Source organism: Lissotriton helveticus, chromosome 1_1 (assembly GCF_964261635.1).
Source record: "Lissotriton helveticus chromosome 1_1, aLisHel1.1, whole genome shotgun sequence".
NCBI lineage: Eukaryota > Metazoa > Chordata > Amphibia > Caudata > Salamandridae > Lissotriton > Lissotriton helveticus.
In genome coordinates this window covers 1,478,322,737-1,478,339,963 of record NC_136057.1, presented here as the reverse complement: position 1 = coordinate 1,478,339,963, position 17,227 = coordinate 1,478,322,737, and the positions used below count along the sequence as shown (strand labels likewise).

The 17,227-nt window shown below is 46.1% G+C and overlaps 1 protein-coding gene across 1 annotated transcript in view; it reads left to right on the top strand.

Moving 5' to 3' along the window:
* Positions 1-17,227, top strand: part of SARNP (SAP domain containing ribonucleoprotein) — a 738,339-nt gene that overhangs the window by 354,769 nt on the left and 366,343 nt on the right. Inside the window, exons 5-6 of the mRNA XM_078686447.1 lie at positions 2,029-2,080; positions 2,953-3,026. Coding sequence (XP_078542573.1) covers positions 2,029-2,080; positions 2,953-3,026 — 126 coding nt within the window. The remainder of the gene's footprint in view (positions 1-2,028; positions 2,081-2,952; positions 3,027-17,227) is intronic.

Sequence of the window (17,227 nt, the reverse complement as noted above, 5' to 3'; positions counted from 1 at the left end):
TCATTGGCACAGATATGTAGGAAATACAAGAGTTACCCAATCTCCCTGAAAGGAACCTCTGTAAATATTTTGGCATAGATGGTGTATTGTCATTGTGCTTAACGGGATTCACCAGCATGTGCAGTTCTGGCCAGGCCGATAGAGCCCAGGGGACATGCACAATATCAGGACGCCCGCCTCCAGCCTGGAACAGAGAGCAAGAGAGAGAAAAAAATCCCTTATGAAAGATACCAAGAAGTGGGCATTCAGAAGGTTGCCAGGTGCATCCCATGAGTGTATATTAAGAAGGCTACCAGGGCATTCCTCAAGCACCCATTTTCAGAGCTACCAAGAGCATCTCACAAGCATACATACAGTAAGGTGCCAAGGACTTCCACGTGCCTATACCCTGAGGACTGCCAGGGGCTTCTCTCAAGATCCTTCTAAGGGTTTCAGAAGTGCATGTTTAGAAGGATGCCACTGTGGCATCCTACAAGTCTCCATTTTGAAGCCAGGCTACGCTACAATGGAGATGCCCTACCCAGTAACCCCAGGCGAATGTTTGACCATGCTGAGAGTTATGTATGGGGATGGGGCAACAGACTGCGTGATGCACAACATTTTGCGTATTGGCTAGATATACAGTAGGCATACAGGTGCTAATGTATAAGAATGTGGTGACGGATCATGTTTAGTGCATGCAGACACTGCTTGCATGTACAAGAGGGCCTAGAGGGCAACCTTAGCTGAATTTTTGGGCACAGGGAGCTAATGTAAGGGAGGGATGACGGAATACGCATGGTGCATGCTGCTACGGCCTGCATGTACAAAAGGGCAGCAGCGCTGGCGTGAATACATGGGCATAGACATGCTAATGTACGATGTGATGCAGGAGAGCATAGAGGGATGGTGAATATGTGACCCTATACCAGATGTGTGTAACTGTAGCAGGGTCGTTTCAGATAGCGTGTCATATATGTCCCTATGTGCTTGGGATGGCTGCTATGAAATATTTCAGAAAGGTGAGCCGTGCTCTAGAATAGGCATGGCACATATGTACATCAGTGCAGAGAAGATAGTAGCCGTCTCTGGTACGCTGCAGTCTGTAAACTTGAGCTTCTATGTTTAAATGTGTTCTCTTGGAAGCTGCCTCTCCGCAGTACCGCTCCCTCCCGATTGCAGCCTCCATGTTTAGCGGGCTGCTAGTCGTTTCCCATGGGAGGGGTGACTAGACGGCCCCGCTGGCCTCAGGATGAGCCAAGGTTCCCTTTGAACCGTTGGCCTTGTCCATAACGAGCGGCAGTAACAAGTGTTCTCGCCTCAGGTGCTCTGTACCAGCCCGTGCAGAATTACTTCCTGTGCAAATAGCTGTTAAACCATTACTGCCTTTGCAAACACTCCAGCTTTTTTCTGAAGTGCTGGGTCCCGGGACGGAAACATCACCGCCCCCGTTTTATGGGAAGCTTTGAGTATCTTCGCACCATTTCATTAACAAACTGTCCAGCGTGGGAAGCAGTTTGCAAACCACATGAAACCCGCCTTTTATCACCGTCCTTTCAGAAAAGTTGTAGTCGCTTAATGTGTCCACCTGGACACATCTGCAAAGGCCCCTTTAAATACCAGAACAATCTGTGGCGCCTATTCGAAGAGGTCAGTGTTGTCCTATGGAAGTAGGCTTTTGTTGCACTAACACCGCTCTCCCAGCATGTTCCTCTTTATGAAGTGAAGTGTGGTATGCAAACATCTCTTCAAAGTCCACCCAGCCCCTCCCATTAGAGGAGCAGTTCTGGTCCCTAAGACCTGAGGCATACTATTCTTGCAGCCTTGGCGTTGCCCTGTTGATAACACAGAATCATGTATATTGTTTATGCTGTATCTGGAAGTGCCGTTGTATTGCATTTTAGAATGAATAAACCGCAAAAAACTGTTGACCGTCACCTAAGCCACAAAAAATGCTTATTGATTATGTGCAAGCTCATGTTTACCAGCAATAATGTTGATTCTCTGTTTCAGTGAGTGCCTAAACAGTTTTATTGTCCATTTCTTTAGGGAAAGTGACAAAAAAGTGGTGAAGATTTTGACCGGACTGCCGCTGAATGAGGTACAAAGCACTCATGGAAACGAGGAAATGAACAATGTTAAATGAATTTGTGGACTGGAGGGACCGCCATTGTAGGAGTGGTGGCGAGATGGCGCCCTGCATTCTTTGTAGCTTGGGGTACTTGTTCACTTGTTAGAATAGGCGAGCCCAAGTTGGACCTTGGTGTGGCCCTTGAACCTTTCCCAGTTAGGCATGCCAACCCTGTGAGGGGAGGGTTTTCTTTTCCGCGCTCCTGGTCTGCAACATCACTGGTACGACAAGTTGTGGTGTTTGTGAGCCTGGCATCAGCCACTCTGTGACCTGACTGAACCATGTGACTGGTTCTTTGCAAAGTACAGAGCAAGTCATCCAGTGGGCTATCTGCGTCCTGGGCCTAGGGTGGTGTGCCTCCTTTAAAGCATACGTGTAACGACGATGACAGGAGGCAAACAGCATGCGATCCTTTAGGACCTCCTGAAAGCCTAGACTGAGCTCACCTTTGAAAAACAAATGCTCCTAAAGAAACTGCTATTGTGCGGAAGACTTCCGGTAAGTGACTTGAGCAGAGAATTCATCAGGTTTCAGGTGATACCAGTAAGCAGGAATGCACTGTCGTATCACACTAATTGGCCCAGATAATTAGCAGGCAAGGGTCTGTACGGTGGTCTCTCTCTTACTGCTGGCTCTTCACTTGATCCTGTCCCTGTAAAACATTTTAATGACCATATTTGTCACCATAAACTCACTGCGAGTCAGGGAGAGCGCTTGTTCACAACTGGTTTGCTGCATGCTATGAAATCTCCAAGGCTCCCTTTTGAGTGGGGCCCTTGTTCTCTGTAATCGTATTGCTTTCTTTTGAGGTGGTCCCGAGTAATATATGATTTCCCTTTTAGAGACTACAGAAAAGAGCAGAGAGGTTTAATGTGGCCTCGAGTTTGGAGAGTAAGAAAGCGGCTCGTGCGGCACGGTAAGTGCTTTCAATTGACCTCCCATCTAAACTAATGTGTTAAAAAAAGGACTCCACTTTGCACACTGTTAATTTAACAAGTGCAACACGAGGGATAAATTGCAAAATGAAAGCGTTCTGTAAAGTAAAAAGTGCATAAGATCTGTAAGGGATATCAAGTCATCTGAGAGACCAGCATCTTAAGCCTTCTCGATAATTGTAGCCCATTCTGTGTTAAAGGTTTCCTCAAAATGAGCCGCTGCATTATATTGATTTTGAAGCCCCACTGTGCAAAATGTTAACACCTGCTTCCGTTCAACAAAGTCAGTCAAAAATACATTTTAAACCATCTGAGCTAAGGGTAGCAGGTTTCTTTAGAAGCCACTTCATTTTCTATGGGCTGCCAGACTTCATTTGTGCATTAACACTTTGTGCCTGACTTTGAGGTGACCTATATCATGGTGTGTCCTTCGTGATGTCACATGATGGGCCTGACCATAGTAGTCTATGCTTGCTGCAAAATTTGGGTCCATATTTACTTTTAGTGCACATAAGGGTTAGTATATTCACTGTACTGGGTACACCATGTGAGTTGGGAAGAATAGCATTCTCTGCTAGTTGCGTTCTGTGACACTAGCCAACTTACAGCACCTTTGAAGGGTGCATTGTGTGATGTTGACCAGCATACAGATGTCTGTGCTAGTTTCTGAAATGTTGACTAGCTTACTACATGTGACATTGACATTAGTAAGTAATGTTGATAAGGGCACAACAGTTGTGCTCGGTTCAATTTGTGTTATTGACTATCGTACATCATCTGGCTTAGTAAGTGATGTTGACCAGGGGTCCACCATCGGTGCTTGTTAAGGGATGCCTACCAGTGTGCACAGCATTTGTGTTTAGTAAGTGATTTTGACCAGCATGCAGAACCTGTTTGGTTAAGTGAGTTTGACCTGCATACAGCACCTGGGCTTGGTACATTCTGTGATGCTGGCAAGCTGTGACTTTGCTGGCTTTATTACATTATGTATTTGGGTGCATGTTTAATTCTGTGTTCAGTTTGTTCACATGCTTACAAGTATTCTCTCCCCTCTTGTTGGTGCATTGTAGGAGGATCGATAGTTTGCATTGCCCCGTGCTTGTTTCATTGTGATGTTAGTGAGTGCTGCTCGTCTGGGATCAAGTCCAGTGTGATGGTGGGAAAGGTGGACTCTCATGAGCTTTATACATATACTGTGGTATTGGCATAATCTGACTTCTTTTGTCCTTGGTTTATTCTGTGATGTTGAACAACTTGTGCTCTCATGTACTTGGTATACATTCAAGTTCGCTAGCATGGGTTCCCCTGTATTTGGTACATTCTGAAACATTTAGCGGGCACGCGGAATATTCTGCAAGATTTCCCAGTGGATAGCTCCTGTAAACGGTACATTCTGCGATGCATTTCTCTGTATAATGTACATTTGCTGATTTTTTTGCAAGTGTTCACATTTATATGCTTAGTCTATTTTTGTGTTTGGTAGCTTGTTCTTCCTAAGGACTTAGTTTGATATTGGTGAACTGAACGTTCGCTCCCTTTTTAGGTCTCGCCTACGCAGCATGCATGCGCTGCATAGGAAAAGACCTTTAGCTATCGATTCCATTTTGCTGCCAAAAACGTGCACGCATTTCATTGCTTTCAATGGCAACGCGTGCACGTTTGGCGATTCGCTTGCGGGAGTGAGCTTCTGTTTGTAATTAACAGATGGTTTCAAGGCTCACTACCACAAAGGAAACAGGCCCAGGCCCCATCCTCTCTCCCCTCCCCCTGCTCCCTCCTCCTCAAACTTCCCGCGCAGGTTTGTTTGGGAACTGAATGCCTAGTGCCCCTGGGAGGGGCACGCTGCCCCTCCCTATTGTGTGCCCAGGGAAGCATTGAGGGCACCCCGACACACCCACGCCACTAATACATCTTGGAGCCTCAGCACCCAAGGCAGCATTACTTAAGCACACAGTGATGGTAAAAAGCCAAGCTCAGTCCCCTCGGCGCACTTACCTGCAGCCCCGTGTTGTCTGTCCAGTCCACACCGCCACCGTGACCAGCAGGATACCGGCGTACCAACCCTTCCCAGAACCCAGCCTCTTCCTGCCCAGGTGCGTTCCTCTCAAGGTGCCGCTGAGCCGATGTCTGCAATGGATCATCTGTAATACGGCACAGGGACCCTAAAATCTCCCTCCTTTCACCGGCAGAGACGTTGTAGCCGAGGTAGTTTCTTTTGCTCTGCCCTTTTGTATTTTACAGGACTGCTGCCGGTACTGAGTGAGTATTAGCGCTTTTTCATTTTGAAAGGTAGGGAACTGGCACTTCTTATGAAAAATGTAATGCATTTAATTGGAGTACCGGCACTTCTTAAAAAGCTCCATATTTCCATTTCAAGCACTAATTCAGACTACAGTAATTACTTCTGCCCTTTTGCCAGACTCTAACATGGATGCGCCTGTCAGCCCCAAACTGAAATGTTAGTTGTGCGAGTTGCGCACAAAGTTTTTTTTTTTTAGGCGCTACGGAGTCGCTCGAGAACGCAGAACATGTCAGTTCAACCGATGACCCTATCGGTATTGAAATGTGTTAGGAGGAACGGAGCGTGTAACACATTTAAAAGGGAGAACAGCGTTCTGAAGTACTGCAGAAAATCTTTGAGATCTTAACAGATTCCGGCAATTAATGAAATAAGCACCAATTACAACAGAGCGCATTGCTCTCATCTTTAAAGTTATATATTGTTGCAACTTTTCTCTTTTTCTTTTAAATTCGCATCAGAAAAGCGGGTTCACTGCACAACTACGTCATAAATAATTCACATTGATGACTGTGAAAACCTAGTCTAAATGTGTTTTGAAGTTTAAAAGCAGGTTCTACTTTCACAATACCGTAGAAATGTCTCATGCCCTGCAGCACAACTCGCAAAATCCCACATCTCTTGTGGCAACCTCAAATGGTGGTTTGCTAGTGCGCATGAGAGACATTCATTACCTGTTTTTCAAAAACCTATGGAGGCTCTGCTTGTCACTGAAACCGAGCATTATAACCGGTCTCTCCAAGCAATAGGCATTATGACCCTAGATAACGGAAGGGTTTGTATTAGTTAATACGCTCTCATCTTCCACAAGCCACTGCACCTGTAATTGGTGGAAATTATCAACTCCATTTTAAGTTGATCTCATTCCATACTGCATCATCAAATATTTCTTCCCTTACCATTTGTCCGATGTAATATCCTCTTTCATGAATAAACACATCCTAAATGCCTCCATGCAATTTAAAAAACCGGGGACTCAACTTTCATACAGATAACAATTCTTGATTCTCTTTCCAGGACGTTCTCATGTTAGACCTAGATTTACTACTCTTGTTCCTTGTTTCTGATCGAACTCAAAGCAAGAACAAGCTACACATCTCATCTACTACGGTACAGGCATCTCCTCACATCAAGTCCTGCTTTTTTACATAACCGGATCCTTTCAAATCAATAGCCTTTCCCACCCTCTCAAACCCCCATCCCACCCACCTCCTGTCTACCCTTTTTTATATATCATGGTGCATCTCAGCATTGAACCTATGCAGCCATATATTGGCAACATCTCTGTAGGAAGGTGGATACCTGACTATGGTTACCCCAGATTGTTTGCCTTGTGTTTAGCTGGTTTTCGACTTAGTTGGCCTGGGATCCTGCTAATCAGGGCCCCAGGGTATCTGCTCTCACTGTAAAATGGACTCCATGTACTCAAGGTACATCTCCAATTGGATATTGGGTCCCCCTATGAGTCTCTGTATAGTGTACAATAGGTACCCAGGGCATAGGTACAACCAAGGCCTACCAGGGGCTGCAGCATGTATTATGCCACCCCTGGCTGGCCACTCATAATGACACAACTGGCTGATCACTCACCTCAGCTGGGGCAAGGTTGTGTAATCACCCCTTGCTTAGGTATAGTATTCCTATATCTACCCTTAAATATAGACACCCAGTAACCTATAAGTCACTCCTATGGCAGGCCTTAACAATCCTGGAGGCAGAGTGCTTGGTTGTGTGAGATGGTGCTCTAGCATGAGCTGAGCCTGTCTGCAGCTTGCGGAACCATGTCCTTATAGCTGTTCTATGATATCGTCTTACCATATACTCTTAAGTGCATTATAATCCTCGCGGTTGTATGCTAACTTTGGTTTGGCTTTATCTAAACATGTCGTGTAAGGTGTCATACGCTTTGGAATACTACCCCCTCGCCAATTCTGGCAACGGGGGTAGCATTCCACCCTTCTAGAGGGAGAAGACATGTTGTTGCTGACTATCCTGGTTAAAGTTAACCAGAGCCCCAGCGTCACAAAATGGACGCTGCTGCCACAGACACAAGTCTGACCTCCTGCGGCTGGGAGTCCTTCCAGTCACGGAGGTTTGGACAATAGGTTTACTGCCTGGAGAGGTGCGAGCACCACCCCAGACAGGACTTTGTGTATTGGGACAGGGAGGGCTGAATAGAATGAGACACTGCCTGGGGCACACTAGGTGCTCCATGCATAGTCCAGTTCAAACCGGTGCTGGGGCACTCCAGCCCCAGCCCTGGCGCGAAACTTGACAAAGGAAAGGGGGTGTAACCACCCCCCTTCCTGGTCCCACCCATAGGAGGGACCTAGAAAGTAATCCAGCCCCTTTTAGTTGTATAAAGGTAGGAGCTGAACCCCAGGACTTTAGATTAATCCTGGAATTGACTTGAAACGAAACTCTGGACCCTTCGACATTCACCTGAGCTGAAGACAGAAGAATCTCCCTTATGGCCAAGGAGTGACCACCCTGGGCAACCAGGCACCATCCAGCAACTCAACGGCTTGCTTTGTCCCCGTTCCCGCCGGAACCCGAGCACAGAGCCTGACAAGACCTCGACTCCCGGACCTCTCTGACCCCACTGCACGACTCCAGCACAGCTGAGCCCCGTGGAAGGCGTCGGAACCCGTGGAACCAGGCAACTTGGAAAGTCTTCAACTTGCTAACAGCGCAGCTCCTGAGGCATCCTCGAAGCTGTACCCTGGGGACTGAGACACCCCGACACCGAGCTCCACCTGCACCGAAGACCAGCCCTCCACACTCTACGAGATCTGCGTGTGGCCCTGCTGCTTGTGTTCTGCTCGACGTGTTGTCCCGGTTGCTGGCCAGTTGGCTAGTAGCCCTGTGACGACGATCCTTTTGAAAATCCATCGCTGGCCTGGTTGCTCCAGACTGGCCCTTGCTTCCCTGAAGAGGTGAAGTACCTCAGACCCTCCTGGTCTGCACCAGAAGCCTTTTGTGTATCCTGCGTGGGTTGCCTTTGCTTAGGCTTGTTGGCTCCGATCTTGAAGTCGACCCCTCCATCTGCGAGAACCTTCGTGGGACAGCCCCTCTCCAGCACCTGGTCGTCCTCAATGCCTCCTGGTCCGTGTGGCTGCAAAGACCAGCTTCCCGACAGCACCTGATTGCTCCTCGACAACGTCTGGCTCCTTCCTGGTTCCACCCGGTCACTGGCTAGTGACCTAGACTCTGTCCCCTCTGCTTTCAGGTCTTCTTCAACTCCGATCCACCGTTGGATCCACCCGGACATCTTCCTCCTGGTCGCCTGCAGCATCTTCTTCCAAGGCTCCATAGGAATCAACAAGAAAACCCGACACACTTTGACACCTATGCACCCGCAGCCCGTGGGTGAGGTAACGCGAGTACTTCGGTGCTCCTGTAGGGATTGACCATCCTAGTGTCTAGTTTTGTTAGTTGTATCTTCCTATTTAAACCGGAAGTGTCCTAAATCTTCGTTACTTACCTTTTTAAGTTCCTATTGACTTTCTATTGACTCTCGCGTGAGTGTACTGACACTGCGCGCGCCGCCTGTGGGCCTCCTACTCCTAACCTAAGGTTCAGATAGCGTAGCCCAGCGATTCTCTAGGCCCTAGGCCTTTCCTTTTCCCGAGTCGTGGTTCTTATACCACTTAATTAGTATGTGGTTTTACGCGCCCCTAGGGCCAACTGTAAATTGTGCTATTTAAAGTATTTCTAAGAGTAACTTGTTATGTGCTTATGCCTCTGATCTCATAAAGAGTTCAGAGGAGTGTGTTAGTGAATAAATACATATATATTTTATATATATCCTGTGTGGTGTCCTTTCATTTGGTATTCAAGGGGTTACATATGGTAAAACAGCTGGCTTTACACGCCCTCAAGAGTCTTTTAGCCTAAGACTGTTCTGTCCACGCTACCACTAGGATAGCTGGTCTATAAGGTTGACTTACAACCATCACCATAAGGGTTGTTTGGACTGGTGCAAGGTGTTCACTAGAATAGTGAACAACATATACCAGGCCAACTTCTCACAATCTCCATCCCAGGCAATGTCGGGGTGAATAAGCACTGCCCTTTTGGTAAAATGTGTTTGGGGGACAAAGGTAACACTGTACTTTCCAGGCCCCTGCAGTACATGTATGAATTTTTCCAGGACAGCAGGGCACTTCTTAGCTTTACTAGATCCTTCAGGCCTGCATAATCTTCGAATAGCCCAATTGGTGCAGTGTGCTTTGGGGTCAGCGCTTTGCTCTCGATACCAAATCTTCGCAGTTTACCAGGACACATATCATTGAAGCATACTTGTCCCAGCAGATGGTTTCCTTGGAAAATAAAGGCCTGAATAGCCCTGTGGAACAGTTGAGGAAACTAGCATCCCCACTTCTGGAATAAATTAATGAGCGGAGATATTTAAGTCAAAAGGCAGAACAATCTTCCTATATTTGTCTGGAATACTATTGAATTACTTCTTCATCTGGCAGAACTGTGTGTTTATCCCAATGTTCTAAGCACGTTCTCAAGTACTAATTGGCCAAGCAAGAGTTCTTAATAAGGGAAATTAGATTAGTATTTGCTGGTGACCTTACCAACCTTTAGGAAACTCTTGCAGATCCCCTCTTCCACTTGTAATCAAAAGTGAGGCCGTTTCTGTCCAATCTAGCTCAATACTTCCCTGGGATTGATTTGTGATCAAACATATAAGATTGCACAAAAACAATAAGACTACTGCGATAAAGAGCTCTTCTGCTCCTCCCACATTCACCCAGAACCAACTAGCTCAGTCCACCCCATTTCAATGAAATTGTGTTAATAGTTCTCATAGCAGTTGTTGGATTCACTGAATGCTCACTGGAGCCCTTTTGGAAAAGAGATGTTTGTGTGCTATCTTTTGCAAAAACATATGTTCAGGCAGCAAATGTATAACAGATTCTCCCCTCTCAATGCTAATTGTAAGAGCTCCCTTAGAAGCAGAAAGTCAGTCAGAAGTTATGAACTGAAATGTCATCCTTGTCTGAAGTGTCAAAAGGATTTCAGCCACCATTTATGACATCACCCTTTACATCAATACTTGAACATAACTTGTGCCACCCACTTCCACTACCAATGACACATCACAACACCGTTGATAATTTCAACAAGCATTGGCATAGCCAATAGGTCTCCCCTTTGGGACCTTATAAGTGTTTAGTTATCCAGCACAATATCCTTGGTGCAACATCATCAACTGTTGCATGGCTAAACACTTTTAAGGTCCCAAAGGCGAGACCTGTTGGCTGTGCCAGTGCTTGTTACTGTCGATTTTGTAAAAGTGGCGATCTTATACCCACTTTGAGCTTCATATACTGTGATGTTGGGGAGGGACTTAATATGTTACTCTTTGGTGTGAAGCATCGACCACTCAGTGCATAATATACATTTGGTGATTTTGGAAGCTCCTCTTACCCAGTCTTTTGTACATTTTGATGTTTGGGAGTGAGGGCTCCTAAATCATAACATCATTTGTGATGGTGGGTGTCACTTTTCCATGTGGTTGGTACACTGACATATTGAGAATACATTTCCCTGGACTGTGCTTACTATAGTCTGATGTTGACCAGCACATAGTCTCTGCGTTTAATACTTTGCCAGGATTGGCGGAGCACGTGTTTCCTGTTATTTGTAGATTCTGTGAAGTTGGATATTGGGAGAGGTGTGGCGCCGCGGCCAGGGCGACTGACGCTGGAATCTGGGGACCACGGTTCGATCCCCGGCTCCGGCAGCAGATTAGCCCAGCACCATGTGACTCTGGGCAATAGCTCGCTTAATCTTCCCGACGGCCCCCCAGCGCCTAGAGACCCTTACGGGTGATTGTGCGCTTTACAAATGTGGACTTTACTTTAACTTTTTTATATTCTGAAGGAACCAAAATTATACTAATGGACTATACCCACCAATAACCCATATATCTTATCCATAAATAATAAGTCAGTCGGCAATGGAGAAGGTTCAATCGTTTATTCCATAATACAAACCCTGACAGGGGAGCCTCAGTCTGCACGACCCTCAGAGGTGCACAGAGGAGACTAACTTCACACAAGTAATACAAGCATATATACGTTTTACACATAGCACGATGTCACCTTAGAAGGAAAGATACAGTTTGTCAAAGAGCCAACAGGAAGACCCATATAAGGCACAATTGATTGCTAGTAGCTCGGCCTAAGCTATTCCGGGGGCAGGTCAGTAAGGTGCCTCCCTTTCTATCTGAAGCTCGGTGAAGACCAGAACGAGCTCTACTAGAATGTGCGCATCCCACTGAAAGGGCAGGTGTGACCTTGAGTTTCCCTGTGCTACAAACTAGCGAGTGGAGCAGACCGCTAAGTCTGCCATCATGTTTTCGTGCAGAAAGCCTAATCACGTGATTTCAGGGAAACAGTACTAGACACAGAGAAACGAAAGAACATGGCTCCGGTCACACCAATAGGCTTGAGCGAGCAGGTAGTGAATCGTTCCTAACCAGAATAATACAACGTGAATCATACTATGCTAACGCAAGGTTATAAGGTTATATTGTATATACTAGGCCAATAACATGTATCTATTGTATTAATATCCCATCAGACGGCCCTTTTGGCCTCCTATAGCCAATATAACTAAGTTCATTCTACAAACACTCCTCCATCAATCTGCATCAGATTTGACACCTCCTTCTGAATCATTTGTTTATCGGTTTTTGCTTGTCGTGAGACATTCAAGGCAGATGTTATTCTAGCTGCACAAAAAGAACAACAAGCCAGGCCGCAATGGAGACATAGGCAGCAGGTAAATATTACTCCAAAGGCTCCAGCCAGAATCATGAATATCTTCCAACCCCAAGTAGCTAAGAGACCCCAAAACCAGCTACTAAGGGACCAGGTACCATTCTCCACATGTGCTTCGCTAGCTAAGCGATGTAGTTTTTGTATTGCAAGATGAATGGTAGGGGCCGAATCAGGAATGAACACGCAGCAAGAGCTGCTGATCATGCGGCAAGCTCCGCCCCTATCTGCGAGGATGACGTCAAGAACCATTCGGTTCTGAAGCGAAACAAGCCTCGTCGCCTGAAGCTCAACAGTAATGTTGGTCAGGATCCCAGTTGTGGTCTGCACCACATTTTCCACTATTCTGGAAAAATGTCTTCTACTACGACTATTAAAAATAGGTCCCCAAAAGGGGGTAAGACCTTTGGCAAAATCCTCGAATTGTTGCAGGTGTCTGTCTGATCGGTGCCCTCAGTCTCAAAACTCCTAGTGTTTCGGTTAGCCGCTACCTCCCTCCGAACCAATTGAAGTGTCCTGTGGTAATCAGGTGGGGCAATATAAACTGGAGGGTAGAGGAATGAGAGGTAACAACGCCCTGCCCATCCTCTTGGGAGCCAAGTATATGCGTTCTCACCACACACATAATGTACATCGGGGGAGTAATCATAGGAGGAGTACTATATACCTGCAAGGTGTAAGTGTAATTACACTTACTCTTCCCTACCTTAACATGGCCTCGTCCCTGTATACAAAAGGGGGAGGTAGTATTGATAATAGGGATCGGCAAGGCTTTGTCATTGGTGACATTTCGTTCTTTAAAATGCTGAAAATACATGGTGTAATTAAAAAGTTCAAAATCCTGCATTTCCTCTTGCAACCAGGTCACATTTTTATACTCGGTATATACGTTCATGCAAGCATTTGGATCCTAGGATCCCTCTCCTCCATTTCCCTCGGCATCAAATCCTTGATGCTGTTCTATATACTTCAAAATGGCCTCATAGTCCCTTTCAGTATATATCTTAGGTTCAGCTACATAATGAGAATACATCAAAGACAGTAATTGAAACCATGCTTCACAGCTAGCTAAGTAAGATAACGGTAAGGAAATGAATAATTCATGCTGGTGCATTACTGAGGGAAGTAACCCACACACCCAACAATTTGTTTTGTTCGTGGTACTGTGGGTCTGATGTAACATTTCAATAAAAGCATTTTTCACATAAGTTTCTCTGTCGAGCCTTGTGAGGGGGTAAAGAATAAAAGAGGTGTTCCTCCGGGGCAGCAGTAGTTCCTAACAGTTTCTGTACAGGGTGCTGGAATTCTAAATAAGCAAATACACACATTAAAATTACTGTGATTATAACAATAAAAGCAACGAATGCCACCTTCACTTTGGTGGGCCATCCGGAAAACAAATGCATATTGTCAATATATCTTCGGGGAGCAAGTGGTCGTTCATCCTCCATTGCAAATCGGGCAAAAGGAAAAATGCTCTCTCTGTTGAAATTTTTTGATGCTACGACTCGTCAACTGATAATTCAGGCAGCTATACTGTCTAGGCTCGACTATGCGAGCTCATTACTGCTTGGAGTCAATGTGGCTGAAACCACGAGATTGCAGCGCGTCCAGAACGCTGCAGCTAGGGCCCTAGTTGGTCTTCCCAGATTTTGCTCTGCTAAAAGTACTATTCTTAAGCTCCATTGGCTGCCTGTGCTCCAGAGGATAGAATTTAAGACCTTGTGTCTTTCTTTTAAGATATTGAGACTTGCTTCTCCTCAGATATTAGAGCATCTTATTCTTCCTTACATCCCTTCCCGACAGTTGAGATCATATGGACAAAATTTAGCCGTTGTTCCTCGTTTTTTGAGAAGTAGGTCTGGTGGCCGCTCTTTTAGAGTGCTTGCCCCCAAACTGTGGAACTCGCTTCCTGCCTATGTCCGTGCCCTTGACGATTTGTTGACATTTAGGAAGGCTGTCAAAACTTACATTTTCCCTAAATAGCTGTTATCTCTTGCATTCTGATCCTGTTCTTGCTGTTTTGTTTGTGCTGTGCTCCTTTCCAGGTGCAGCGCCAGGACGCCCCTTAGCTGGGGCAGCTGTGCGCTTAAAAATAAAGGTAACATAACATAAGTCCAAATCTAACTTGGTCCCTCTCTATAAGTCCAAAACTAACTTTGTATCCACAAAGCACGCACACCACCAGAGGGTTCTTCTTCCCACTAAGGGAAGGGATCTTCTCCCTGTGTCCGTTAGAGTCTCACAGGTAGACTCCTATCATTCACCCAAAGAACCAACGTATATATTCCAGTAGTACAACCGCGGCCCTTAACTCAGTCTTTCTTTCTGAACAGAGCTATTTAACACAATGTTCCAAGCTCTCAACGAATTCAGTCCAGTATCTCGCTGAGTACCCCAGTAACTCTATCCAACATTCCTCAACTCAGGTCTCTGTCTAGCTCCTACCATTGGGAGCTGGGGTACCGCGCTGTTTTCGGGGCCGCAGATCGTATTTACAACGGCCAGGTTGTTCCTGGTCAGAAAACAATTCTGCTGCAAGGGTATCCGATGCATTCGAAACCTGTGGTGCCCTGGGAACAACAGCCTCTAACGGTCGAGCTGTCACACTTTCCACAATGGGCAACACCTCTTGGTTGCCCTATTTCTTGAGCATCCGAAAAAGGCACAAAGCTTTTATTCAGCTCTCCCTCCTGACTCGGAATTCCTTCTCGATTCCTGAGATCAAATGGCAGGGGCAGCGGGAGACGTTTCAAATGACTCACATGGATCCAGTGCTTTCTTCCATGCACCTTCACCGCCGTTCTGGTCACCAAGATGATTTGATAAGGCTCGGACCACCTCGGCTCCAGGCTTGATTTCCGTTGAAAATTCCTTACCATCACCCACTGGCCGGGCTCCAAGCGGTGTCCAGGACCCTCTGGTAGCGGCTGCAATGTGTCCGATACCTGTTGATGAATGGAACGCAGATCTTTAGTCAAAGCGTACAAATAATCTGTCATCAATGGGTAATAAATATCCCTAAAGGATCGGGGTCTGGGGACTCCCCACACATTAGCGGGCGGACCAAAGATCACCTCATAGGGAGACAATCCAGTTCTAGTATGGGGAGTTGTTCTCAGGGACAATAAGGCCAATGGGAGGGCATCAGGCCATTTCAATCCAGTACTTTCACAGATCTTGGCCATTTTCAATTTCAATGTTCCATTATATTTCTCAACCAATCCAGCCGACTGAGGATGCCTAGCGGCGTGGAACTTTTGCTTGATCTGTAACCCTTCACACACGCTCTGGAACAGCAAGGTATTAAAATGAGGCCCACTGTCGGACCAGATAATGCGGGGCAAACAATACCGGGGCAGATATTCCTTAATCAAAGCTTTTGCAGTGGCAACTGCAGTGGCTTCCTTGGTGGGGTAGGCTTTAACCCATTTACTGAAAGCGCATACCACCACCAATACGTACTTTAGATTATTCACTCTTTCCATTTGTATATAATCAATTTGTATTACTTCAAAGGGCAAAGATGGCGGGGCAAAACTTCCACTCAAAACGGATTCTCTTCCTCCTGGATTATAGCGCAAACACACCGGGCAATATTTTACTACGTGTGCTGCAGTTTTGGAAATATTTGGGTTGTTCCACACTGGGTCTAGCACAGCACAAATACCTTTCGCGCCTATGTGCGCCGGACCATGGGCCATTGTTACTACAGCATAGACCAATGCATTGGGCAGTAACCATCGCTGTTTCTCAGAAAGATCTATCCAACAATCATTTTTATCTAGTTTTCCCCCTTCCTGTTCCCATCTTTGCACTTCACCTAGTGTGGCTTCTTTCTGTAGTTCTCTCACACTTTCAATAGTATTATCAAACAAGGATGTCTCTGCTACCCATCGGGCCGATGTACTAGGGAACATGGGGTTCATTTTAGTCTGGGCTGTTTCTTTCGCTACTGAGTCAGCAAAAGCATTTCCCTTTCCAGTAGAATCAACCACTTTCTTGTGGGCGCTACACTTAATGATGGCCACTTTCTGTGGAAGCGTTAAGGCAAATAACAATCGATCGACAATCTGACCATGTGTGGTAAAGAAACCCCTCTCCCTCCACAGCCTCCCAAAGCTATCGGCCACGCCAAAGGCGTACTGGCTATCCGTAAAAATTTTCACCCTCAATCCTTCACTCAACTCACATGCTCTTAACAAGGCTATTAGTTCAGCTGCTTGAGCCGAGTGGTGAGAGATCCTTGCTGTTTCTACCATAGTCATTAGTGTCGTGATTGCATAGGCAGCTGTCGCAGTGCCATCTGGTCACTTAAAACAAGAGCCATCCACATACAACTCTCCTTGGGGTTCAGTTAAAGGGGTATCAGCGAATTCTACGCGCCCCTTCATTTCCTCTTCAGTTCTAAATATGCAGTCATGGACATCGTCCTTTACATCATTTGAGGCAAGGGGTAGTAATGTGGCTGGGTTCAAAGTGGCACACCTTTTGATCGTAATATGGGGTGCAAACGGAGTCAACTAATATCCTGTTAATCTAGCACTCGTAAGGTGCTGGGTCTTCTATTCAAAAGAATATCCACAGAATGTGGTACCATGACTGTGAGATCTGTATTCAAGACTATTTCCTCTGACTACCGGATGGCCATCGCTACTGCAGCGGTGGCCCTCAGGCAACTCGGGAGGGCTCGAGCAACAATATCCAAGACGGATGAAAAGATAGCACAGGGTCTCTGAAAGTGAGCAACCGTCCACCTCGTGCACATAAAGTGAAAACGGCTTCCGGTAATCTGGAGTACCTAAGACAGGTGCAGAACAAAGAGCAGATTTTAAAGAATCAAAGGCTTCTTGACATTCATCCGTCCAGGGTAAGGGTTCATGCACATCTTTGGTGGTCAAATACAACAAGGGTTTAGAGAGGAGTGAATAGTTAGGAATCCACTGGCGACAGTAAGAGGTTACGCCAAGAAAAGCACGAACATCACGTTGAGTACGAGGAACAGACATGTTAGTAATTACAGATATTCGCTCGGGGGTCAATCGCCTCCCCGCTTTCGACAGTAAGTGGCCGAGGTAGGTCACTT